Source organism: Eptesicus fuscus, chromosome 11, assembly GCF_027574615.1.
Source record: "Eptesicus fuscus isolate TK198812 chromosome 11, DD_ASM_mEF_20220401, whole genome shotgun sequence".
Taxonomy (NCBI): domain Eukaryota; kingdom Metazoa; phylum Chordata; class Mammalia; order Chiroptera; family Vespertilionidae; genus Eptesicus; species Eptesicus fuscus.
Genome location: NC_072483.1, coordinates 60,838,921 through 60,866,421, shown reverse-complemented (window position 1 = coordinate 60,866,421; position 27,501 = coordinate 60,838,921). Strand labels below are relative to the sequence as shown.

Genomic DNA, 27,501 nt, shown 5'->3' with positions numbered 1-27,501 from the left:
TGATCATCAGAAACCCCCTTTTGCTCTCCTCCCTCCTCCAAAAAGAAGTAAATGGGCAATCCCCCAAACAGTCATGATTTTAACTTAATTTACTCCTGGTCTCTGGGATTTCGGTTCACTGGCACGACACATGTTTTGCAGCTGTTGGAATCTGATCTTAAATTTTATTTTTGAGTTCACATAATGATTTATAAAATCCTCTAATATACGTCTTCAAAGACCCCAGATCAATACGCCGATGGTTTTGAAATGACAGAGTGCCGCACTGTTCCTCTGTAATTTAAACATGATTAGCTGATGAAGGTTATGATCAATACACTACGGGAAGATAAATTAATTGATATCATCCTTTCAGGATGATAAGAGGCCTATTGGAGGTGGGCTGTACCTAATGAGGCTGGCTCTCATCTCTGGGAGCCATTTTTTACATATTGCGTTTTTCACTTCATCATATTTATGCTATCATTCATTTACATGGAGGCCATAAGCCCCGGACAAACCGGTTCCTTATTACAATTGTGTTCGTTTGGAGAAGAAATGGCCTGCGGATGCTGTGTGCTCCCTCCTGTGTTGTAACCTCTTGCTGGGGGCAGTGATGAGCTCCTTTGCGTGGGTGTCCGCAAAAAAAAAAAAAAAAGAGCAGCTCTCTGGGCAAACACAAGGATTGAATATCATTGAACTTAATTACAGCTCGTCCCCAAAGACACACATCCATTCAAATAAAAGCTGTAGTTATTCTCCTGCAGTGACACCTATGGGTGTAGGAAGAGCTTCCTAATCGTTGACTTCCTTTCCAATTAAATCCAATATGCTTTATCAGCGAGCCTATTTGCCGGGACAAGTTATGGCTGGTTGGATTTAGATTCGTATTGATTAAGATAAACTTCCGATGTGTGTAGCAATATATTTAAATAAAAAGAAGTCTTTGATATAATTACATGTCCTTGAATATAATTCTGTGAGGCAGCTTGCAAAGAAGAGTGATTCTTTGGGCTATGCAAGAAAAAAAGCCAGATTTTTGATTTTTCAAGATTTGGTTACATTGTCCTGTCTTAACTCAGGATTATTTTTGCTACAAGTAACTGAGGGTGGGGGCGGAACCCAATTATTAGAATAATTTAAACAAGATGGGAGTGTATTTTCCTGTTTTACACTCAAGGTTTCTGAGGTGGTCCGTGCAGGGCTCCTCCTGTCTCACACGCCACACGTGTGGCTTTTGTCCCCAGGGGGCCCCCCAGGACCACAGCCAACATGTGCTTTTTAAGCAGCAGGAAGGAAAGACACAGGGAAGGCTTGGTCCAGGGGCAGCTCTCCCAAGACAGATTCCTGGGCACGGCCACAGGCCCCTTCTGTTGTCGGAACTTGTGCTCAGGACCACGCTCAGCTGGGGTGCAGGGGAAGGAGGAGGCTCCGGAAATGTCGCGTCCATGTCGGGCACCCACTTAACAGTCAGGAATTGCTCCGGCCCCCGCCGCGTTCTCTGCCTTTGGAAACCAGCCTCACGTGGACTTCTTTCGTCTCCCTGCCCACTAGTTGCCCAGAAGATTGTCGCCACGAGGAAGAAGCAGCAACTGTCCATAGGGCCCTGCAAGTCGCTCCCCAACTCCCCGAGCCACTCCTCCGTCTGCTCCGCGCAGGTGTCCGCCGTGCACATCAGCCAGGTACGTGGGGCACACGAGAGGTTGGACCCGAAGGCTCGCCTGAGCCAAGGAGATCGAGCCTGTCCAGAGGGTCGTCCGCCGGCCGCAAGGTGGATTTTCTTTTTCTTTTCAACTTTCTGAATAACAGCAGGTTGGTAATTGGCTTCCCATTTCCCTCGGAAACTGCTGTGGCCAAGTGGTTTTTATGGGAAGTGTTCTTCAACATTTCCCGCCACGGCCAGTGTGCTGAGGTGAGCGGGCCCAGAGAGTGGGGAGCTGTGCTCGCTGTCTTTGCTGTTGATTTAAATTACCGTGTTGGCCCTGGTCGGGTAGGTCAGTTGGTTAGACTAGAGCCGTGGTCTGCAAACTGCGGCTCGCGAGCCACATGCGGCTCTTTGGCCCCTTGAGTGTGGCTCTTCCACAAAATACCACGGCCTGGACGAGTCTATTTTGAAGAAGTGGCGTTAGAAGAAGTTTAAGTTTAAAAAATTAGGCTCTCAAAAGAAATTTCAATCGTTGTCCTGTTGATATTTGGCTCTGTTGACTATTGAGTTTGCAGACCACTGGACTAGAGCCTTGTCCCAGTACGCCAAGGTTGCATGTTCAATCCCTGGTCAGGACACGTACAAGAATTAACCAATGAATAAACAAGTGGAACAACCAATCAAAGTTTCTCTCTCTCTCTCTCTCTTTCTTTCTTCCCCCCTTCTCTCTCTCAAATCAATCCATTAAAACATTTTCTTAATGACCCAGTGTTGGCCCTCCTTCGCCTGCCTGCAGGGGGGACAGCTGTGGACGGATGTCGGCAGCGCGGCTCCCTGTGCGCCTACATTGGGTAGAAGCCCTCCGTTACAATGACCCCGGCCCTGAGGCCCTGTAGAAACCATCTCTCCCTAGCAGCATTTCTCAGTTATTCACTCAGAAGTAAATGAAATAATTGTCACTAGGAAGAACCTAACCAAAACCCCTTAAGAGAACGTGGCTTGTTTTTCCTGCGCTCACGGTTTTGATGGACATTTCCTGGACAGGTGGTAGTCACGTGGGCGCCTGTTAGAGGATGCGGCGAGAAGGCTTCCAGTTTCGCGGGGAGTCAGGAAGTGACCGCCTCTGCAGTCGAGGCCTGTAGAGGTTCTGTCGCGAGTGTTCGCTCCTCCACTGTAGGCAGCTTTCGTTTTCTGTGAATCCCAAAAGGTGTCACATTTTCATGATGTCATCTTCACACTGTGAGTGGTGGGCAAAACGGTGCTTCCTGCGTGGAGCCTGGAGCAGTGAAGTGACCACAGACCCCACGGAGTCCCACCAGCGCCTTCCTTTTCAGCAGGAAGAGAAAGTGATGACATTTCCCTTTCAAATTTTTAAAAATTAAGTGATAGAGGCCTGTTTTTCTTAAGTCACTTCTCAGACAAAGGGCCCCATGAAAGGGTGGGTGTGTTCCCGAAGGAAACCGCCTGAGCCTGATGCCGACACAGGCTGCGCAGCGAGGAGCCCCCGGCCTGGCGCGGGCGTCTCCGGGGTGACTCGCTGACCTGTTCCTTAGGACCCTGCCTAGGAGGTGGCGTTCGGTTTCTGGAGTGTGTCCTTAACCAGACCTTGGTTTTGAATCATTGCAGACAAGTAACGGAGGCGGGAGTTTGAGCGACTATTCCTCCTCCGTCCCATCGACGCCCAGCACCAGCCAGAAGGAGCTGCGGATCGACGTCCCTCCCACTGCCAACACCCCGACGCCCGTCCGGAAGCAGTCCAAGCGCCGGTCCAACCTTTTCACCGTGAGTGTGATTTCAGAGATTCCCATTAGTGGGCGTCTGCCCACCAGGTGGTTCAGTGATATCTGTGGAATCCAAACTAAAGTAATGAGGCTAACATGGATTTCCGTGGAAGTCTGAGAAAATTATGGGATGCAAAGATTTAGATACTGAGCAAAATGGGAATTTCTTGGTGTGCAGGTAGTTCTGATCCATGTGTCAAAATGAAGGGTGAGCTCAGGCCCTGGCTGGTTATGGCTCAGTTGGTTGGAGCGTCGTCCGGACACGGCAGGGTTACAGGTTCAGTCCCCGGTCAGGTCAGGGTGTGAACAGAAGATAGTGTTCTCTCTCACATTGAGGTCTGCCCCTCTCTCTCTCTCTCTCTCTCTCTCTCTCTCTCCCTCCCATCCTTCCTCCCTCCCCTCCCTTTCCGTCTCTCTAAAATCAATAAGAATATTTAAAAAAAGAAAAGAGGGGTTTGTGTAAAGATTATCTGTGATCCTGTGACTCTCTTGGTCTCTAGCTAGAGACTGGTCACATTGGGATAAGAGAGATGACGGAACTGCCCGAATCCCCAGACGTGTGTGCCTGGCCTTTCCGGTGAGAGAGAAAAGCCACCCCAGCCCACAGACCCCTCCTCGGCCTGCGTGCCCGGGGACTCGCCTCTCCTAGGTTGGACGCTGGTGGCCATCGAGGCTGTCCACCTGGGCCTTTGTTCAGGTCCTTGTGGAGCCTTTAAAAACTGTAGCTCAGCTCCGGCGCTGAGGCTCCGGAAGGCGGACTCTGTGCTGGTGTAGCTTTCCGAAGCTCCCGGGGTGGTTGGGGTGCAGAGGACCCCTAACTGCAGAAGCACTCCTCCCTGTGCCTCCACACACCCAGCAGCGGCACCCATCCGTCAGGCTCTGGGACGGTCCCTGGGCTGGAGGAGGACCTGGTCCCTCCGAGACTGGTCTGTGCATGCGTCACATGTGCTTATCCACCATGCTTCCCAGCCGGCGGCTTTGCTCCCGGGGATGTTTGGAAATTCCTGGGGAAGTTTTGAGTTGTCACCGCACGGGGGCTGGGACAGGGTTCCGCACTGCAGGCAGCTGCTCATGGGTGTGGTGGCGACCAGGATGCGGCCCTGCGGCCTCCGCTGCGCAGGCCGACCCACAGCCAAGGGGCCGGCCGGCTCTGGTGTCCACGGTGCCCCGTTGAACAGTCTGACCTCCTTTGATTGGTCACTGGTGACCTGGGTGCAGAGAAGTCCAACGTGCAGTGTTCCCGGTCTCGAACTAAAGGAGGACTCCGCTGGGGTGGCCGGGGGCCTGTCGTCTGACCTGCGGGCCTGTGTGGAGGGGGCATCGATGTGTGACCCGTCCCCCCACCCCCACGTGGGCAGTGCTTTTCCCGCTGGACAGCGGTTACCGCCACAGTCCGTTGCTGGCAGCACACACCTTTTCTTTGCTGGGCCCTGTGCCACGTGAGTTCTGACAGACGCTGCTGCGGGAGGACCAGACAGAGCGGGCTCGGATGCCAGCCTCCACTGCCAGCAGCTGTTTGACCTTGGGCAGGTTCCTTAACCTCTCTGAGCTGGAAGCAGCAGTAGTTGTGTGTGGTGGGTCTGCTGGGAAGATGCAGAGACTTCGGGCATTGCTTTCACTGTTTTCTCACGCCACTGACGTCATGAAGTGACTTCTGAGAGTGGAAAGCGGAGGTGGTTGTGGGACAGGTGAGGAGGGGGGTGGCTAGGTGTCTGCGGAAAAGAGGTGACTGACACGCGTCACTGTGAGCGCATGAGGAAGCGGTTTCACTGTGAGCTTCAGGCGCCCCGAGAGTGACGGCGGCGGCCGGGCCGCCCTCCCGGCTCTGTCGTGCGCCCGCAGCACTGCGGACACCAGGTCGGGGACTTGGGGCCGAGAAGGAGCCACCTTACAGAAGAGGCTGTGCCTCGCTCTCGGCTCGGCGGACTTGAGGAACCTCACTTGCGGAAGATGCGGAGAGGGTGGGCTTTGGGCGTGCACCAGAGCGTCGGCCGCGCTTCTGCCCTCCCGTGCGGGCAGGGCTGGAGGAGAGACCGTCCTCCCGGCTCAGGAGAGTGTCCAGGGGCCGTGTTTCCTGGCCGCTGGCTTTAGTGCCTGTTCTGAGAACGACGAGGCGCCGGGCAGGACCTTTGAAAACCGGGCTGTGTAAGGAGAGCTCCAGCAGCCCCGTCCCCACAGGTGAAGGGTGGCCCTGGAATGTGCCCGAACATAGTATCCCGGACCCTGCCCACGGGGGAACTGACAAAAGGGGAAACCTGGAGGCGGGAAGGTAATAGTAACTCCGGGAATGAAAAGTTAATAGTGTCTCAATAAACGAATATCTCCTTACCCTGTGCTGTCGGCAGAGCCTGCTGGTGCCTGGGGTCTGCAGAGTCTGCCCACATTCGAGAGACAGTGGTTTAGAGAGAAGCGGGGGCGGGGGGGGGGGTGAGGGAGCTGAGGGAGAGCCCATGGACACGCTACACACGTGTGGGCCCTGCACACAGACACCCTGGACAGGCCAGGTGCCCCACGTGCCAGAGCCCATGAAAACTCCTGCTCACCTTGCCTGGAGGTCTCCCTTCATTGGGTCACAGGGGAAGTCTGATACTGCAGAGGTCTGGCCCCGAAGCTGTGCTTTGTCATCGCTGTTCCCTTCCTCGCTAGACGCTGGGAAGCCGTTTGCTTGTAACCATCAGACACGGAACCCAGCCGCACGGGGTGGTTCGCAGGCACAGGAGCCCCCGGGGGGTCAGAAAGGAGCGGCGATGGCTTTGCCTCACGGCACTTAAGGAAGCAGCTGGAATCCCAGGTTTGACGTTGGACAGAGCGATGGCGATGATGGTGATGGTGACAGTGATGTGTCCGTATTTTTAAGTTGAAGAGCTTAGAAATATTAACTCCACTAGATGTCAGTGTCATCCAGGGAATGAAAAGGAGGCAAATTATTTTGAAATTGCAGCAGTTAAGCCACTAAACTCATTGTTACCAGTTTACACCTGTTCATAAACATGTGAAATCTCAGAGACTCTTCTTCCCTGGTAATTGTCGGTAATTATTGGCCTAAATTGGCCAAAATAAATAAAAATAAAAATTGTTTACATGACAGGGTGTAGCAGAACGGATGTGCCATATGCTGAACACTCTTAGCAAAAAGCCGTGCAGGTCGGGATGGCAGTTCCCAGGAGCAGGGACGCTGTCCACTTTATCAGAGCGTTGGGAAGAGGCCGAGGGGATTGAGGGGTGCAAACATCATTCCACAGACACCATGCTTATAAATTTGACAGCGTGGACCTGTCATGCATCACTCTGAGCTCCATGTTTCTGTTTGCATATTTACACCATTTTAAACGAAAATTAATCACATGCCCTTTTTACAAAATAGCAGAAACTAAAAACCTCTGCGGTGGTAGGAGATTACGTGTTTCATTTGTGGTCGGAATTGTACTTTACTAATCAAAAACTAAATTATATATTATTTTGCCTAATTTTTTTAAAATTTTAATTATTGTTTTGAGAAAAGGAAGGTTAAAAAGGCTATAGCCATTCAATTCCTGGTTCTGTATTAGGGGTTCTTAGTACTATTAGGTAACATAGTAGCCCTGATGTATGTGTGGGTAAGATGTTTTCTTAGCAAGTACGTTCAGGCATGTAGGAATGGAAAGCACACACACACACTCACCGTGCTGTGTGTTCCTCCACGGCAAGCTGCTGCTTCGAGAAGTAAACAAGTCGTGAAAGCCGCAGCCCCCGCGTGTGCCCCCGCCTCGCTGTCCCGGGAGCAGCCCGCCTTGATCTTCGTGTTTACTGTCCGTATGCATGCTTCCATCTCACTTTACTGTGTCTGTCATTGTGCATGGCATTGCTTTGCCTCTCTTCGAGCGTTGTAACAACGGTGTTACTTACGTGGTATTTTTAAAAGCTCCCTGTATCATGCCAACACCATTACACAGAGCCTTGCGGGCCCCGTGACCAAAGATGGTGAGTACACGCTGCCCGGCTCATAGAAACTCACCGTAAAAATAAGGCGGCAGGACTGACCATGTAAGAAGGATGGTGTGGATGGCCACCGCCGAGTCCCCGAGCCTCTGGTCACTCGTTGGGCTCGAGGGGCAGGAGGTTTCTGTTGGGCATGAGGGCTCTGCCACGAAGCTGCTGTCCCTGTGGCAGGCGGTTGATGGGGTTTTCGTGTCCTGGCTTCTTCCACCCCCTGGGAGAAAGTTGAACATTTCCGTAGAGAGGGAGACGATCATGAGCTCATCGCCCCCTCCCTTCCCTCTGTGTTCAGTGTCTGCCCAGGCTAGGCAGTCACTCTGGGCGTGTTGCCGGCCTTCCGTGGTGGGCGCACGAACTCTTGTTAGGTTTCCAGTTGTGCGTGTCAAGCAGCCACACCGCAGTCACTCCCAGCACAGGCGGTGGGGACCAGCGCTGCCGCGTAGCTGACGACTCCACGGAGCCATTTCAGCGGGAATGCAGGCTGTGCTCCTGGGGCTGTCGTCCCCGCGTTGGCGGCAAAACCGGGGACGGTCCCGGGGATGGGTGTGTGTGGCAGTGTTTCCGTCCAGCGGGTCTGTGTTAGTGCAGTGGTGGGACTTGTGCTCAGCGTGCTGCAGCAAACGTCGTCGTGGGCTGAGGTTCAGCAGACCCCCTGCCTGACCGCTTGCCACCACTCTCTCCTGGCAGTTTTAGTGTTGGGGCTCTCACCAAAACGTTAGTTGTTGGGGAATTTACTGTCCGCTGTGTATTGGCCGTGCTTCACTCTCACGCATCCCGGAGAGTGTGATCCGACAAACACGGACCGAGTGGATCCCCTCAGTCCCGCCTCCCCCGGAACCTGAGCGTCCCGCTCCGAGCGACGGGGGCAGATGTGCTGCCTCGAGGGAGACGTTAATGTTTTCGTGTTTGTTTTGTTAATCATTCTGGTTAATAGTGAGTAATGAAGATGGATTTCCAAATTTATAAGCTTCCCAAAGTACCTTTAATGATCTCCGTTGATTTAAATTTTTAAAAATTATCCCTGTGAGCATTGAGTCTTACTTTATAAGTAACAGGAAACCTCGAGTTCAGCTTTCCCGTGAATTGAGGCTTGGGGAGAAGGGAATCTAGGATTATTGCGTGGCTCTTACTGCACAGTATTAATTAGAGAAAAGCGAGTCCCTAGCCCCTAGCTAAAATTCATGGCAAGGAACTGATAAATAGCTCCGTTTCCCTCCTCGCCCACAGGGATCAGCCTTCCGTTTTAGGTTCTCCTGCAGCTTTCTGTGTGTTGCTGGTTCCATTTCCTGTTCTGTCATCCCGGGCTTCCACCGTCCCAGGAAGACCAGTGCGCAGCGCCTGGCACGTGGGTGTTCCCTGAGTGGTCGTCGGGAGGCACGCTTTCTGATGAGCACCTGTGCCCGTGGGAGCCCCACCCCTGAGCTTACATCAGGGAACCTTCTCCTACGTCCCACGGCAGCGCCCCTGACGCAGAATCGGCACCCCCCACACACACCCCTTTGAGAGTGTGTGTCATTCCCTTGTCACGGCAGCACCGGTCACCACCGCGCCTGCTCATTCCATACATCATCTCAGATTTGAAAAGCACACGAAAATGTTTCTCCATTTTCAATATTGCGTGAGTAATGTTCCCATTGAAAAGTAATGGAGTGAAGTTGTCACTTGTCAGCACAGTTATTAAGGAGGACGAGTCTCAGATCTTTCTCTCATAATGAAATAAATCTGTCAGGGAACCATTGCGCTCCGACTTCCCCGTGCGGCCGAGAGCTGGAGACGCCGCCGAGGCGGTCCCCAATGTCCCCAGGTCCCGGCCACTTCAGGTGCGGCTCCCGGATTGGGCACCGCCACCCTCCCCTCCCTCCGGTCTCCGGCTCCCGGGCCGTTGATGCACGGCAGGGAAACTGTCCCAGGAGCTCGGCAAACCAAGCTGCTCGTTTCCCCCCAAGTACTGACGTCTCGTCAAAAGAATTATTTTTCAACTTTTTCTTCCCACTTGTTATTTTTTTTTGGGGGTGGGTGGGATTATACACGAGTTTGACTTTGAATTTGCTGTTTCCTAACCATGCCGAGGCAATAAAAAGCATCAACGACACCTCGATAGGAATCGAGTGTGTACCATCACATTGCACAGCTGAGCCGTTAATGGAATCTTTTTAATGCTTCCGATGTTAATTAAATGTGTGCGTTTCTGTCGCAGGGCTCCCCAACAAGCAGCCAGGAGCCCTCGTCTCCCCGGCTGGATTAGCGGCAGCTTCGGAATGTGTTTTCCTGTTGGGCGTTACTTTTCTATACGGTCCATTGGTTCCTAGTAATTGAATTTTGAACTCTTTAAAAAAGAATTAAAAGATAATTTTGCGGGGGAAAAGTTTAGAAAATTCTCTCTTAAGGTGACGCATCCGTGGAGACGAAAGAATCCACAGCCTGCTTCTGTGGTGCGTGTGCCGATGTCTGCGTACATACCCCCGCCCCGGCCTCCAAATACATGTTTGCAGAAAGTGCGCAATTCAGGGCAGACCTGGTGCCATCTGTGAGCCGCAGCCCCGGCCAAATGCTAACTTTATTTTCGTTTTTGCAGTCTCGGAAAGGGAGTGACCCAGACAAAGAGAAGAAAGGCCTGGAGAGTCGTGCAGACAGCATCGGGAGCGGCCGAGCCATCCCAATTAAACAGGTACGCCGCTGCCCGTCCTTCCTTCCCTGCCGCGGAGACACACCTCCGTCTCTCCTGGCCGTGACGCTGGCTCGCGCGCCGAGGTTTGTTTGATGTGCTCTGTTGATGAATGTGGAAGTCACTCACTTGACATCAATTAGAAGAGGTTCCTGTGTGTATTAAAATAGGATCATTAGAATAAGAAGAGGGAAAATGTGACAACAGACCTAATGAAGTGCGGTCTGCCCGCCTGCATATGGAGCGCGTCCCGGGCTGAGCTGGCTTCAAAGGCCGCCTTTGTAGCTGGGCTTTGATTGGGCCGCCGGCCGCCGGTCGACGGGGGTAAATCAGATCTCCGCACAAGAGCCCCTTGTGAGCCCGGGAATAGCCCGACGTGGCCCTAATTTGCTCTCGCAGACGGACATCTGAACACCGTTTCAGGCTAGTTTGTAACAACGAGGCAATTAGTTGTGATAATCATAGCCGGTGTGTCAGCTGTGCGCTCTTGTTTGTAATTTGCTAATGAAGGAATTGTAACTTTGATTAGGTTCGGTTTCATTTAGACCTTATTATATAAAGGAACATTTACAGCTGTAATGGGGGGCCTTAATTAAACTTCCTCATTACACAAGAGGACTGAATGCGAGCATTTGTTTTGGCCCAGGTTGCTAGCCTGGATAGGTTTTCATTAGCCCGGAAACCAGACACCAAATTGCTTTATGTCGCAAGTAGAACGGGCCTTCACGTGACATCTTTTGCTGCTGTATTTCCAAGGAAAATGAAGAGTTTAACCCGGTGCTGTGGCTTCTGGAAATGCCATTTTTTTAGTTGGTTAAAGAAGGCCAATCGGTTCTTAGTGCATCCCGCCTGAACGAGGGAAAGCCCGGGGGCCGGATGCTGGCCCTGCCTCTCATGGACTTCGCTGTGACCACGATGACCCTCTGGGCGGCCGTTCTCCGCCATCCCCTTCTGCCCGCACCTTGGCGGTTCTCCGCAGCTATAGGAACCTGTGTTGGCACTGGCCACCCTTAAAGGGCCCGCACCTTTGGGAATGTAGCCGTAGCTGCTATGGACGAGGAACAGGTTAGATGTGGGCGGCGGGGGGGGGGGGGGGCGGGGAGGGGTTAGCACCGTGTCATGGGGGGACCAGAGCAGGGAGGCCGCAGGGTTCCTCACAAGACACGTTCACAGCCTGGCCGACAACGGTGTGGACTGGTACGGGGCCCCATTAAGAAAAACCCACTTCCGTCCCCTTTGCTGGTGGGTGTGTTCCCTCTCGCGGTTCCCTCCCTGGGGAGGTCCACGCACACTTACTCTTTCTCGGTGTGTTCGTCTATAAACCCAGCTCTCTGCATGACGTAACGGTAATGTGTGATTTTTATGCTGTGGATACTGTTTTAGCTAGACTTATAAAAACCTTTTGCCCTCTTACTCTCATTCGGTAATTGGTTCTGGGGACATTAGCACTTCATACTAGACTGTTCCCTTCATTCACGCCTGCTGTCAACGAGGGCGGCTGCTCAGGCCAGGCAGGCCTTGGGTCCCGGAGTCGCTCAGTGGGGACCTGCTTCTCCTCGGAGGCTCGGTGTCCAGTCTGTGTGAGGAAGGACGTCAACCCTGAAGTGTAAACCGAGCCAATCCTTGGAAGCCTTTTAATTGCGAACGTTCAAAATAACCTTGTGGACGTCTAAGTCAGGTCTGCATTCCCGGTGAGTCGTGCACAGGATTCCTTGTTCTTTGCAGCCACCACCCTCCCACGCCCCCCCCACACACACACACACTCCCCCCACATGCTGTGTCCACGGGTGAGCTCATCCTGGAGACCCACACCTGATAGGACGTCCAGCCTCAGGGTCCGCATCTGTGACGGGGCGCTGGACCAGATCCAAGGCCCTTGAAACACTGGCATGTGGAGATTCCAGAGATAATTTTTTAATTCCAGCAAGTCTGGATCTTCGAATCATCATGTTCGGCACCTGCCGGCGCCTCTCTGTGGGCCCCCCAGGTGGTGTGGGTGTGTGGACGGTTGTGTAGATTTATCTCACACGCTTGTGTGTCCGTGTTTATAAAGGCACCGAGATCATTAGCAAAAGTCTGATTTCCTACCCCGCTCCCCTCCCCCACCGAGGGATGACTTCAACTGGCCGAAAGGAAGGGAGAGGGTTGAGAGGAAGGAGCCTGAGGGGCATTGCCGACACCAGCATATTCCAGACACCTGACAGACCTGTTTGTTGAATAAAGGACAGTTAAATTAGTGTTTATTATTATTCTTCTAGAGGCCCGGTGCACAAAATTCATGCACTGGAGGGGGGTGGTTCCTTAGCCCAGCCTGTGCCCTCTCAGTACGGGACCCCTTGGGGGATGTCCGCCTGCCGTCTTAGGCCTGATCTCCCCTCTCGCAGTCCTGGACCCCTCGCTCCTTACCTCCTGCCTGCAGCAGAGGCGGGAAAAGCTCCTGCCACTGCTGCTGTGCTCACCAGCCTTGAGCCCGGCTTCTGGCTGAGCAGCACTCATTCTGTGGAAGCACACTGACCACCAGGGGGCAGCTCCTGCAGTGAGCATCTGCCCCCTGGTGGTCACTGCGCATCATAGCGACCGGTCGTTCTGCTGGTCCTTCCACTGGTCGGTCGATTTGCATATTAGGGTTTTATTATATAGGATGAAGCACTTTGCATACAGCATCCCATTGAGTTCCAAACATGGCCATGCTGGGGTGGCTGTGTTTTCCTTATTTTACATTAAGCCCAGGGAGCGTAAGATGCGGTCAGGATGGGGCCTGGACCTTCCAGCCTCTCCACTGCCGGGCAAGGAGCCTTCAGGAAGCAACCCCGTGTGTAACATGTGTGACCCTGACCTCGGACAGAGTACCTGTGCTTGCGTAGGAGAAACTTCTCAGACTGCACCTGCAGGGCCGAGTTTCCCCAGGGACAGCACAGGGGCGCTCGTGGCTCTCGGGGGGGAGCAGCCATTCATCCATTGGGAAGCTTCTGCCATAGGCATGTTCCGTCCTTCTCACCAGAAGCACGGCGCTTTGTCTCCGCACTCAGCCCTCGCTCCAGCCCTGCCCTGCGTGCCGGGCACCCCCTCCCCCCGCTCACGCCCTTGGGAACCTCCACGACCTTCTCGGGGCCAGTCATGGTACTGGCTGGGGAAGGCCAGTGTCTGATTGCGGCCGTCTTTGTGCCCCTCCCCACGGGGACCTTGTACCGATGGGTTGGGACACAGACGAGGCCGTCTTGAGCACGCTCCCACCTGACTCATCCTATAGACGGTCCGTGTTCCGGTGAATTACATCACTCACGCCTCACAGCCTGTTCGCTGTGAGGACGGAGGCTCTTCCCCCAGGTGGGAGCCAGCAGGGTCACGGCCGGCAGGGATCTCCTCTCTCCCTTGTTCCCGGGGAAGGGCTGCTCATCAAGAATATGACTTATTTTCTGCAAAATAACTTCATTTCCTGAGGACCGGGGCCCACCTCCCCCTTTTTTGTCCTTCCTGAGGCCTTAGAGGAGATTTGGTTCAGAGAGTGTCTTCTTGCTTTCCTAATAAGATAAGTCTACTGGAATAAAAATTAAAAAGCAAAGCAAGGAAAAGAGAAAGCCAGAGGCCCGGCTCGGCGGCGAGTGGCCTGTCACGTATGAATTTTTCATTGCTGTGGAGAGTTGTACATACATAATCACTTGATTGCAGTGGGAGTTGGGGAGCTCCTATGGTGTCATTTGCATAAATCTTGTTAAGTCAATGGCAGTTAATGAAGTACAAATGAGCCCGGAGAAGGTGACATGCAAATCATGGGTGGCAGATGGGAGGTCTGTTTGGGGGACGGCAGCTGTGTGCTCTCCTTTCTTTCCTTCCCTTTCGCATTTTTTAATCTCTATATTACAGGACAGATCCGCAGCCCGGGCCCTGGCCTCACCCCCTACCCCGCAGACTCCCGGCCAGAGCCAGGCCCCGTGACGCTCGCTCCCTCCCTCCGAAAAACAGACCCAGCGGCCTCGCCTCCCCTCGCCCACTCTTACTAACATGCGCTCCAGTATATTTGCATTTCTAAGATCTTGATCAGTGTGTCTTGTCATGCTTACACAACGGAAAAAACAATCTATAGTTCAGATTTGCTGGGGACCAGTAAAACACCACTGAATCTTGAGGCAGGATGTTGCTTGTGAGATTTTAGTGAAAATGAGTAAAAAAGGCTCTTTGCTTTATTTTTTTAAATACATTTTTATTGATTTCGGAGAGGAAGGAGAGGGAGAGATAGATAGAAATATCAATGATGAGAGGGAATCACTGATCAGCTGCCTCCTGCATGCCCACAACCCGGGCATGTGCCCTGACCTGGAATCAAACGTGACCTCCTGGTTCATAGGTCGACGCTCAGTCACTGAGCCACGCTGGCCGGGCTCTTTGCTTTATTATGTGTCTGTTACTTTGTTTCTGTTTGGGAGCCTGTTCTTCCTTAAGACAAGCCACGTTCCTCGTCGGGCCACGCGGGGTGGTCCGGCCCGGGGTGGGTGTGGAGCGGGGGTGCGGGAAGGGCGGGGGGCCGCCCTGTGAAGGAGGCTGCAGCGAAGACCCTCCCGAGTGCAGCCCCCTCGGAGGCACCCACAGGCCTGATCAGCATGGCCAGTGCGTCCCGTGCCCGGCAGCTTGTTTTTTAAAGATTTAAGTGCTAACGGGACTCACAGAGAACTTGTAGAGATTTATGGACAAAACACTATCAGCTTACTGCTTTTGGAAATTTTTAAATTTATTTCATGAATTGGTCGATAATTTGAGAGAAGCGTGTCTGCGTTGCCGTTGACAACATTCAGGTGAAGAGGTGTGTGTGGCGAGACCTGAGCCGTGCTGTCAACCAGGATGGTCACTTGGGTCACCCGCTCTTCGGTTCTGGCTTTGCCGAGTCAAGCCAGGGCGTACTTCCTGGGTCCTTGGGCCTCGAGGTTCTGTGGGGACCTGGTGAGCCTCTCATGTTCATGATGCCCCATGATACAGCACAGGCACCCACCGGCTTCCCAAGGTTTGTCAGAGTCTTAATTTTGACCCTGAACCCGGATGTTGTGGCCACCTCCAGTGACGGTCCACGAGAGCAAAGGTTTTTCAACAGCCGCCTGCATCCCCGGGGCAGCCCTTCCCGGGCCGGGGAGGAAGAGCAGCGGTGGAACTTCCCGAAGCACTCGCCGCCCACCGTCCTGCGAACTGTTTTGAAGTTGTGCGCAGTTTCGATTCTCAGTTGAGCAGAAAGAAGCAATTGTCCATTAAGTGAAAGGAACCTCTGGAGTTAATCCCCTCGGCCGGCCTGCCGCAGGCCGCTGACCTGCGCTGTCTGGAACCTGGGCTCAAGGCGAGGGCTGGATTGTGTGGCGTCGGCAGAAGAAAAGCCACCTAATGACACTCACTCGCACGTCTCCTGAAAGTTGGACGCTGCTCACAGCTGGTTGGTCGACTGCTCAATGTCATGTGCTTTCAAATTCTAATACCCAGCTGAAACTTGGAGATGGGGAGAGAAAGACGGGGTGGGGTGCTCTTCTTTGTCTGGGGAACACGGGAGAGTTCATGCTGCAGGTGCCGTGCCTTCTGCCCCGCATCTGTGGAGGGATCATGACGAGGGCTCCTGTGTACTGAGCCTGAGCACAGAGGAGCCAAGGTGAGCAGAAGGCGCCCCGGGAATAGGCTGTCCACCCATGTGGCAAATCAGCTCTGCCTGGGCACCGGGGGCCCATTTAGAGCCCCAGAAGCAGGTAATTTGCTGACGTGGCCCCCGGTGCCCCGAGAGCTCATTTACCTCACTTGGGTGAGCAACTCCCTGAGAGCATTGCGGCCAGCCTGGTGCAGGCCAGACGCTCAGCCAATTACGGTTATTAATTGAGTGGGTCAGGTGGGTGCCTCACAAGCCTTTAATTTGATTCCTCAAATCTCCTCCTGTCGTCGGCAAAACAGTGGAGGATATCTGGATGCTTCCATGGGAATTGACAGTCGTCCGTCTGTGGACGAGGAGGGCACAGCCTCCCCCGTCCTCTGACCCATTTGGCAATGTAGGTGTGTGGCCCTGTGGTCTCTACAAAACACTTACAGACATGACATGAACCAAAATACATGCTCCATCCTATAAATATAAACCTGAACAATAATTTAAAATATTACTTCCCTTGGTCTCGAGGTCTGCCGGAGAGAGATGCAAAGTAACGTATGCTGCGGTGCTTGATGCGATATAAACTGCCAGCAAACAGGGTGTTATTTCCAAGAGTGGAAGGAAGTTCACTTTAAAATTCAATGTGTCCTCTATGTATCCATAATCCAGAAGCAGCACCCTCTGACTAAGTGGTGCATTTCAGAAAAATGTTTGTTTTCTTTAAAAGTTCAATGATGATGATGATATCCAATTCCTTATGAGCTCAGAAATAATAAACTCACAAACAGGATCGTTTCTCAAAGCTAGCATTGGCATGTACCGCCGGAATTTATTTGTGTCTTGTGGAGTCGGTAAGATGTTAGGTTTGGGCATTATTTCCCATCAAACTCCATCAGTTTGTGACAGCCATACCCCCACCCTGTGCAGACATGCCTGGTACTCTGCCAGGGCCTGGGGACAGAGTAGATAAGATGTCAGCGACTCAGACAAGCAGTGAGGACCCCAACCCCCGGCCTCCAGTACTGGTGGGTAGGGTTGCATGGAGGTATGTTGGAAGGACCCTAGGAGTCCCAGGAGCTCAGCAGTGGTGGAGTCTAAGCTGGAAGGGTGAGGGCGAGGGTGAGGGAAATGGAGGTGGGGTGCAATTCCACTGGACTTGGAGGTACGCGTGGGCGTCACCAGAGGCGGGAGGGGCAGAGTGAGCGCGGCAGCGGGAGGAGGGGCCAGAGGAGCCTGAGAGGAGAGGCGGCGGAGTCCTGTTGCCAAGTCTGTGGCTGCCTGTTGGAGAACTCTCTGGAGGGTGGTGATCGCCCCACGTCAGCTGACGTGTTCCCACACAGTGGCCGTGTGCGGAGGGGAGACCCGAGGCAGCTCAGCGCTCTAGGCTCCCCAGGAGGGGACGCCTGCAGGCAGTGCCCCGAGGGCTGGCCAGAGTGGCCTTTTCCTTTCGGAGCGACCGTCCCGTGTTCTTTCTAAATCTGAGGTGTCTTCACTCATCTCTTCATCCCCGCAGGGCTCATGATGCTGAGTAGTTACAATCCGTCGGAGGGTTCGAGGTAAACCTATGTTTATGTACAACCTACTGAGTGCCAGAACTGCCGGACTTCATGCTGTCTTCCCCTGAGCCAGGAAGTAGTAGGTACGATGGTCCCCGTTTCACCAATGAGAAGAGTCAGGCTCAGGCAGACGATGTCAGTTGCCCAGCATCACAGTGTGCGGCTCTGCTAGGTTCCACAAACACCACAAACACCACAGGCTGGGCAGCGTGCGCAGCAGAAGTGAAAGTTTCATGGTTCTGGGGGCTGGACGTTCAGGGTTGGTCCCAGTGGGGCCCCTCTTCCCCGCTTGTAGACGGGGGCCTTCTTCTGTGTCCTCTGTGTGTGGACACTCCTGGCGTCTCTTCCTCTTTTTATAAGGCCGCCAGTCACTGGGTTAGGGCCCCACCCAAATGACCTTATTTAACCTTGATCACCTCAAGGGTCCTCTCTCTAAATACCGTCACGTTGGGGTTAGGGCTTCCACATAGGGATTTGGCAGGGGGCACAAATCGGCCTGTAACACAGCTGGCGACTAGTGAGCTGGGACAGGAGCTCGGGTCTGTGACCCCGAGAGCGGTCTGCCTCTCCATGCAGATGTTCTTCTGCCTTAGGCCTTCCAGGTTGTGCAAGGCCAGGCCCTGGATTCCTGTCAGCGTGTTGGAGAATCAAAAGAACCTGCGTCATGAGGCTTGTTGTATTCAGTAGGAAACACACAAGATTCAAAACATTCTGATTTGAGGCTTTGGACTCAAACCCTTTAAAGTTGCACTAACCTGTTACTTGGAATAAGACCGTTGCTGGCTCCCATCCCGCCGGAACAGGGGCCATTTGGATATTTATATCATTCCAGGGCCATACAAAAGTATCAACTCAAAAGTCACGTTGCTATGGATAAAGCTCCTAGATTTATTGAATTTCAAGTCCCACCTTCAGTTTTCTTGGCAGGGCCAGACCAAATGGTACAGCCAATGGGCCGGACGTTCCTTACCCCCACCCCCTCCCCCCTGCACTAGAAGCATCTAACACCCCCCTTATGCCGTGCTGTGCAACTGTTAAGATACCTTACTCCTGGTCAGTGGAGACCCTTAAGGTTGATTTTTAAAGGAAAAATGAAGCACCAATAATCAGCCAAAGTGACTTCACTGGATCTTCTCCGTTGGGCAAATGATCTTCTATGCTTGTGTCACTGTAATCATTTGACCCCATTTAATTCTCTGCCACCCGAAGACACAACTTACTGCCAGCCGAAGAGAGGTGTCCGAGGCTTGGGGAGGTTAGTCACGTCGCCAAGGTGAGTGAGCTCATAAGGGCGTGGAGCTGGGATTCAACTCCAGGAGTTCTCTAGATTATGTTTCTGGACAGTCTTTGCTGTCCATTCATTCCTGATCTGATCTGTGCTTACAATGACCATCTTTTCTAAACCAGAGCAGAAATCAAGTAGCTGGGTCTACTCCTCATGGGGTCCCAGCCCGACACCCTGTCTTATGTGGGGGCCATCCTTGAAATCACGTGCTGTCTGGCACCTGGATGGCGTGGTCCTCCTGCGATGGCCTGGCTCACAAGATTTCAGCCCCTGACTAGAAACCGAGTCACTTGGGGCTCTTTGCTCTTTACATACACACGGCTCCCTGGTTTTGGAGGGTACTGGTCCCTTTAATCTGGGACCAGTATTGTCACATCTGCCTCTTCAGGGCCCATGTCAACGGGCTCCTGTTCGAGGAAACTTACCTTGTCCCCGAGGCGACATGGTGTCTTCCTCTCCTCCCTGCCCTGACACCTGGGCTCTTGCTGCCACCTTCCCTGATGTGTGGACGTGTGGGTCCTCCCACGCCTCTGTGCCCACCTGCTTCCTGAGAGAGCACACTCGGGGGGGCGGGCGGCGGGGAGGTTCCCTCTCCCACGGTGTCTATAGGGCAGGGCAGGAAGGTGGGAAGTAGTGATGGCAATAGATTGGTTAGTGTGTAAAATATTTGGTTGGTTGTTTTTTTTGTTGTTATTTTTATTTTATTTTATTTTTTCAAAACAAATTTTATGTTTGTTTAAAAAAGTAAACGTAGCCCTGGCTGGGTAGCTCAGTTGGTTAGAGCATCATCCCTATTCAACCTTGTGGGTTCAATCTCCGCTCAGGGCACATACAAAGAATCAACCAATGAATATATAAATAAGTGGAACAACAGTTCAATCTTTCTCTCTCTCCCTTCCTCTCTAAAGTCAATAAAAAAATACATTGTTTGTTTAAAATTTATATATATATATGTATATATATATATATATATATATATATATATAATATATATATATGTGTGTGGATATATTTGAAGAGAGAATAATTTTTAATTCCATTTTCTCTAAATTTACCTGTTTCGTGTAATACATAGGAGACTATATTTTGGTGAAACCAGAAGTACATCTTTTAATCTTCAAAGAATAAAACCTTTGTCAAGACCAAGAAAACTGGTTTCTTCTCAAACTTCTCTGCTGCTTTTCGGTTTTCATGCATACAAAATTTCATCTAAACAAATATTTTCATTATGTAATTTTTTTGTAAGAATTGTTTATGTCAAACTCATAAATTTTAGTAACTCTGGACTGTTTTTACAATAACCAAATTTTTACCCTCTTCAGTCTACATCAACAACAACCTTCTTGATTCTAATTAGTGCTAGAAACAAGAATATGATAATCGTCAAAAGTTCTTCTGTGGCCCTGGGCTAGTGTGGCTCAGTTGGTTGGAGTGTTATCCCATACAAGGTTGCAGGTTCAGTTCCTGGCCAGGGCACATGCCCAGGTAGTGGATTCAATCCCTAGTTGGGACATGTATGGGGGGTGGAGGGCAACCAATTAATGTTTCTCACATTGATGTTTTTCTCTTTCTCTTCCACCCCTCCCTCCCTTCCTCTCTCTAAAATAAATTTTTTAAAAATTCTTCTATAGAAAAATAATGTATATTGTTTTTAATATGCATAAAATTAAGTTTGTAGAAAAGTATGAATGTACCAGCTATACAAACATATGAGTAACATAGAAGAGGTTGGAAATAACAAGAAGCAAATAGACATGGATGGATATTTGGCCTTTCTTTGCTCATACCTAAAGTACTAGAAACCTAAAACAATGAGAAATCAATTTATACTTTGTTTTATAATTAACAACAGATGATAAAATCCTACTCTTAGCTGAAATTAGGAAAAAACAGCTTAGGAAATGCATTGCTGTGTTGCTAGCAGTACATGCAAGACATAAAACATTTTATTCACTTTGTCCCAGTAATCTCTTTCCTAGAAATTTATCCCTAGGGAATAATTCTTCAAGAGAAAGGGGAAAAAACTTCAGTGCACAAAAACGTTCCTAGCAGCGTTACTTATCATATTAAAACCTGGGAACTACAAACTCCAGCAAACAAGGAGTGAAGTTAGTGGTTGTCAGCTGAATATTCCTTGGTAGACAGCCACTGAAATGGTCCATTGTAAGACTTGTGGAGGTGCACACATGTTTATACAGAATAACTGGGAGCATAAAACGGGATCTTCCAATTAGAACATGAAAATATTTGTGCTTTTGGTTTAAAACTGGGCAAATAGGAACACAAGTGAATGGGGGGAGGGATTATTGGAGAATTTAAAGAATTTAACATTTGTGAACTGTTTTAACTTGAAGATAAGTTGTACAGATAGTATGGAGTTGCCATATGCCCTTCTCCTGGCTTTCCCTAGTGGTGACAGATTTCTGTCACCAGCCACCGTTTTGACCCCCGGGCGATGGCAGAGGGGCAGCTGAGCTCACCTGCAGACCTTGGTCCACGCCCATCTCAGGGTCCAGGCCAGGAGCCTACTGGCATTGGGTGGTTTCTCTGCTTGCTCCCCTCCTCTCCGAGACAGCTCCCCAGTCTCCTGCCTCTCCTGACCTCCCACTGATAGGGAGTCCTGACCAGTTACCCTGGAGAGTGAATTTGCGCTGCACCATACTGTCTCTTGGATAGGGGTTATGCATTTTTGGCAGGAACACTCCAAACTGTTGCGCCCTCCTCAGTGCCCTCAGCAGGGGCACACGACGTCCATATTAGCTTATTATTGGTGGCATTCACCTGGTTGTTTGGTTGAGGGGGGTCGGCAGAGTTTCTCCATTGCAAGTTATCATTTTTCCCTTTGAAGATATTGATGAATAACTGAGGGGAGATACTTTGATACTGTGCTGATATTTTCTAAAAACATTAACAATATGAATTGTATTCAACAATAAGTAGGTTTAGAAAATGAAAACAACTTTTTTTTTTTTTTAACAAATGTGCATAGTCTTAGAGTAAAGTGCTCTGGGGTCCGTGTGTGTGCATGTGCGTCCGTGTGCACGTGTGAGGGGAGCAAAGCCTGTGTTCCCCCTGGTACCATGTGAATTAGGAGTCTAAGTGCCACGAAATGCCTTCCCACGAAATAAACCTTCAAGGGCAGTTGTTCCATGTAAACCCGTACATTTAAGTACTTCTCGCCCTTTAACATAGTAATATGTGCAACTCACATCCATTTCACCGCCTGAGAGAAAAGAAAGGACAGCTAAGATTGTTCCCTGTGACTTGTTTTTTCAATGGTCATTGATTTATCATCTGAGAACAGGCAGGTAAGTGCTTGTTTAGCCTTCCTGTGTTGGAGGGAAGGGACAAGTGGGGGCAATTTTGGAATTTACTGAGTCGGAGGAGGAGGAGGAGGAGGAGCCCTGGGTAAGGAGGAGGGGAAGCCCTGGGTGAGGAGGAAGAGTTGGAGTGAGGAGGAGGAGGAGGGGGGGGGATGAGGAGGAGGAGTTGAGGTGAGGAGGAGGAGCCTGGTGAATTGGGGTGAGGAGGAGGAGCCCTGGGTGAGGAGGAGGGGAAGCCCTGGGTGAGGAGGAGAAGGAGGAGGAGGAGGAGGAGGAGGAGCCCTGCGTGAGGAGGAGGGGGGGTGAGGAGGAGGAGCCTGGTGAATTGGGGTGAGGAGGAGGAGCCCTGGGTGAGGAGGAGCAGGGGAGGTGGTGAGGAGGAGCCTTTGGGAGTGAGTGGACCTGGTGAGCTAGATCCAGTGAGAATAGGGGGCAGTCCCCAAACTCAGGGCCCTGGAGGGTGGGCACATGGTAGGTTCTCAATGAATCCAGGGACTGAGAAAAGCTATGGGTTTATTTCCTTTAAAAGCGTCAGTTCGTTCATCAAACAGCAGGAGTGGCTAGGTCAGTGATGGCGAACCTATGACACGCGTGTCAGCACTGACACGCGTAGCCATTTCGGATGACACGCGGCTGCTGAGGTTTATTAAATACAATTATATATAACAATTATACATTTATGTTATTTAAACTATAAATATAGCGAAATAATGATTTTTCCTCAAAGTGACACACTACTCAAGTTATGCTCAGTTTTTTGGCGAAGTTTGACCCACAAAGCTCAAAAGGTTGCCCATCCCTGGGCTAGGTGCAGCTCTGGTGGAGGTTGTGTGGTTGGTAGGGGTAGGACCGGAGTCAGGATGCCTGCTACCCGCCCGTCTGCCTGGGTTTGGTCTCAGGTCAGTTTTTGCATGAGAATTGTAATTCTGCTCAGGAGTTTATATGGTTTTCTTCAGTAATTTACCTCAGAATAAAGAACATACATTTCTGCAATACATTGACATATAGTAATTCTTTATGTATTAACCATCTTTTTCCCTGTGATCGTCCCTTTTTTGCCCAAATGGCCAAATACTTTCCTCGTGTTTGTTGTGGAATTACAGTGCTGTCTTTAAAGTTGGCAAGTAGCCTCACTTCACATAGAGGGAAACTGAGTCGCAGGAAGGTTCATGACTTGCCCCGAGGTTACACATTATTGTGTGCAGGGTCCCGGACCCGTCTTTTTTTACGCCAATGCTCTTCCCACTGTTAACGTCGACATCACGGGCATTTTCTTCATCCTCCAGCTTTAATAAACGTAGAACTAACGAGTAACGCTTGAAGATATTTTGATTGTATTATAGCCAGGCATTTTTTTCTAAGTTTTGTGCTGTTTGATCTGACTGTTTACACATGAGGGACAGAACATATAAAGGTCATGACATTTGAAAAGGTCTGGCTCCTGGGGGTGGGGGAGCAGTTTGGGTGCATCCTTTCCCCAGCAGGCTCTGATCCGCCGCCAGCCCTGCGAGGCTTCGTGGCGGTAATCTTTCCGTTTCCCAGATGAGAGAGCTGAGGCTCTGCTCACAAGCATTCGTAAGCCAGTATAATACAAAGACAGGATTCAAACACAGGTCTGCTTCTCTCCACAACCCGTGGTCGTCTGGCCCACTGCTGAGCTCCCAGTGTGATTTCATCGGGTAGATTAGAATCTCAGGCACAGGGCACACCCAGGGCCTGCTCAGAGCGGACGGGTGCCTGCGCCGCACCAGGGCTGAGGGGCCTTGGGTTGGTACTGTGCGTGTGCACGCGCATGTGTGTGAGTGTGCACACGTGGGTGTGTGTCTGTGTGTGCGTGTGTAAGGGCATCAAAGCTTGTTTTCCCCTCTTGTACGGGGTGAATGAGAAGGTCTGGCCCCACGGTGCAGCCAGACCTTCCCGATCTCCTTCCCCCTGGATGCAGAAATCGCTAAGTGGATTCCACAGCAGTTGCTTGTAATTGGAGTATCTGGAATTCACTGTGGTTTTAATTAGTTGATTACTAGTTCTTTCAAATGTACTGTACTCACTGTGGGTCTTGCAAATTGGTAACTGGTAGCTACCGGTATAATTAAATATCGTGGAGCACTTGGCTGCGGCCGCACTGAACTGTGAAGAAATAATGCGTGTAGCCAATCAAAAAGAGATCCTTGTAAACTCATTTGCAGCGGCAGCGCGTGTGAGGGCCATCACCAAGATGCTTATTGCAGGAGAAATTAAAGATACAATTCTGTGCGAAGAGGCAATATAGAAATTAGTTCCCGAATTACTTGTTAATTGATTTGGTAATTCCCTGGGGTCCGCGTGTGCTCTTTTTTTCCTCCCTTTTTTGTTGTTGCATTCAGTTAACAGCGACTATTCCCAGAGCTGTAAAAATGTTTTTCACACTTAGATTAGATATGTGCTTACCTCGGACTGCCCACATTCATATTTGCAGAAGCAAATAAACATAGATGCCTTAAACACAGCAGGCACACTGTGGTTTTATGCGCTCTCATCAAGGTAACCAGTGCGTTCGAGGGCCTGGGTAATTTCAGCAGAGGGGACGCATCTCCACGGCTCCTGTTTGAGGGAGGTTCCCCTGATTTTTTCCCCCTAATGTAAACCCTCCTTTTATTATCTACAGAGGAGATGGTCGACTTGATTTATGGAAGTCTTTTCTCATTGTTTGCAATTCAGCAAGAATAACCATACAAAAGACCATTTGTAGAAACGTGCAAATTGCTCCTCGAAATGATACTGGCAGAAAATGAGGCCGGGCCCTCCGCGTTGAAATTGAGTGTGGATCCGAGGGGCACAGTGAGCCGGGGCTGGCGGGAGCCGCTGGGGTCTGCTTCCCATCCCATCCCTTTCTGCTCTCCACAGCCTGGCAATGACATCGGAATGATGCACGTGTTGGTGCTGGTTAGGGGAAGGGCCTGGAACTGCCATCCTTTCGGGTTTCTGGAAGGACGCTGACTGCCTTTGGACAGCTGCCGGCACGGTGGCCTCGGCGCCACTGCGGAGAACACATTTGTAATGTCTTGTTGACTGTGCTTATGGCCCAAAAAGCAACATAAAAGACATTTTGAAAAAATGTCATTACCTTCCTTTTAGGTCAGTCTGTTATTGTTTCTGCTGCCCTCCCCTTCGATCACCTACATGCATAACTATCGTTATGCTTTTGCTACAGTTAGGGCAACTGATGTTTATTTCAGTGTCAACTTTCAAATATAGGTGGTAATGTTTTGCTTTTTGTCAGGAAAAGCAGAACCTGTTTGCATTTAGCATTGAATCTGTTAAGCATAAAGTTGTGGCGAGAACTCCTTCTTTGTAGACTTGACACGCTTATTCCCTGATCTTCCAAGTTCAGTCTGTGTGCATGTTGGTCAGTGCACACGTGAAAGGTCACGTTTAACGTAAACTGTGGACGCTGTGCAGGCACAGGTGCTCCAGGGACAGGAGAGGCAGGCGGAGGCATGAGCTGGGTGGTAAGGTGCTGGCTCTAGTAGACAGATTGGGAACCCTCGTGGGACCTGTACTCCAGGTGGCGCCCTCCCAGCTGTCCGGTGGCATTACCGGCCACATTACCTGCCTGCCTTACTGATGGGGCTGGTCAGGGAGCCGTAAGGCCCTCCTCTGCCTGCTGGGAGGTGTGCTCGGGCAGGCGGGGCATCTGACCAGGGTGAAAGGAGTCTCCTCACCATGGTTTCTTATTTGTTAACTCCACCATCATCACTCGCTCTGCATTTCTTACTTTACGTGTTTTCTCACAGAATGCTGTCCTGAAAGTTACTTCACAAAATTTACGTCTCCCGTCAGCCCGCCCCGCCACCCCCAGGGTGTGTCCCCTGGTTGGTCCCACCTGCTCTGGTTTCCATTAGGGAAGAAGTCTTGACTCTTGGTTGCAGTTGTTGTCTTAATAGGTGGTCAATAAATATTTCTTTAGGGAATGAATGAATGAATGAATGAATGAATAGAACAATAACTGGTTTGTCTTTTAACGTACTTATAAAATGGGATCACATTACACAGGCCATTTGGAACCTGCTTCTGGTTCCAGCCTTGGCCCCGGGGACACCATTGAAGTCTCCTCCCCACAGATCCCCGTCAGCCCCTGGTTCCTGCCCCTGAGGGCAGCGGGTGCAGGGACCCAGGGACCCGGGCTTTGTGCTCCTTCTTCCCGATGTCCCAGCATAAGCTTCTAACAGTAGATTTGCTTAGCCAGAGGGCACAGGGATTTTAAGGCTTTAGATCTGTATTTTCGAGTTGTTTTCTAGGAAAAACATACAAATTCACTTTACAAGAGCTATTTCTACATACTTAAGTCTACATTTGGGTATTCTGTGTGTGTGCATACATACACTCGTGTGCACGTGTTGTTTTAGTCTTAATGAGTACTATAGATCGGTATTGTATCTTATTTTTTAGAAAACATAAACTGCCATTATTACCATTTGTTAAAAACATTTTTAGTGACTAATTGCGTTTTTGTGTGAAGTGGCTGCTTCAGGTGGCTCGTTTTCCTATTGGCGTCTTCACCACTGGCCTGCTAACCTCATAATTAAGCATGTTGGCATTCGCTTTGATGTACGTTACACAATTTCCTCGGTTGCCTTTGATTTCAGTGTTATTAGCAGTGATTTCTGGCGTTGAGAAGCTGCAAGACTTTCGGAGTTGAATCTCATTCCCCCTGTTTTCCTCCTTTGTTAATCATGCCTTAAAGGTTTCTCCTCCCCAGGCCTCCGTAACTTCAGCCTTTGACTAAGCAGATAGCCAGCCTTTCGTAGGTAAGTGTATTCATCTCCTGCCACCGTTACCACGTGCTGTCAACCCCAGTGTTTCGGGCCTGGCGCTGCCCAGGCCACACCCCCGAGTCAGTTCTGCCGGTTTGAACGAAGCTTTAGAACCTGCAGGAGACGTCCCAGTGGGGGAAGGGGGACTGTCCTATGGGGGTGGGGGGACCGGTTTGCAGGTGACACTGGAGTGCAGCCTGTGCTGGTCCCCCCCTTCCTACTGTCCCAAGGAATGCCAAGTGCCAGTAATCGGGGAAGGGTGTCGGTTTTCCATGGAGGTGACATGAAGAGCATGTTCAGTGGAGAAGGTGAGACAATAAAAGTAACACTAACAGCCAGCGGTCATGGAGGGCTGGAGGTGGGCCAGTGCTGTTGCCAGCGCACTTACATGCCCTGTGGTCCTGAGGCCTGTGGTTGGGAGAAACCTGGCTGCCTGTATGGAGGAGGTGTCGCTTGCCCAAGGTCCCCCAGTTCATAAGCCCTGGGTCAGGGTGCCCGGGAGCCAGCACAGTGAGCACATGTGGGGCAGTGCCCAGAGGCAGGGGTTGTGTAAGCTGGGGGTTATCTGGCCACAGGGTCGTCTGGGTCTCCGGCTCTACTCTCTCGCGGCTTGGCTGGAATGATCACGTTTAGGCAAGGGCCCTGAAACCCTGGGGTACAGGAGCTTGGTGGCCGAGCTCTGAGGGGAGACTGGCCTTGCCCAGGGAGGAGCCGCAGGGGCCAGCGGACAGAGGCCCGCGTGCTGACCCGCTGAGAGCTGCCTGGGCAAGGCCACTCGGTTGCTACTCCAGCAGCCTCGGCCAGGCCAGAGCATCTCCATGCACCTCGGGCGGAGCCTGATGGACTGATGGCCATGTCCTGAGGTGGCAGATGCCAGTGGCTCTGTGATGC

General features: G+C 51.2%; 1 protein-coding gene across 4 annotated transcripts in view; it reads left to right on the top strand.

The window, feature by feature from the left end:
• The window catches only part of AGAP1 (ArfGAP with GTPase domain, ankyrin repeat and PH domain 1), a 410,505-nt gene that overhangs the window by 200,676 nt on the left and 182,328 nt on the right, over positions 1 to 27,501 (top strand). For all 4 annotated transcript variants that reach the window (XM_008138427.3, XM_008138426.3, XM_054722794.1 and 1 more), the window contains 3 exons: positions 1,534 to 1,661; positions 3,251 to 3,406; positions 9,956 to 10,048. In XM_008138427.3, the coding sequence (XP_008136649.1) occupies positions 1,534 to 1,661; positions 3,251 to 3,406; positions 9,956 to 10,048 (377 nt within the window). The remainder of the gene's footprint in view (positions 1 to 1,533; positions 1,662 to 3,250; positions 3,407 to 9,955; positions 10,049 to 27,501) is intronic.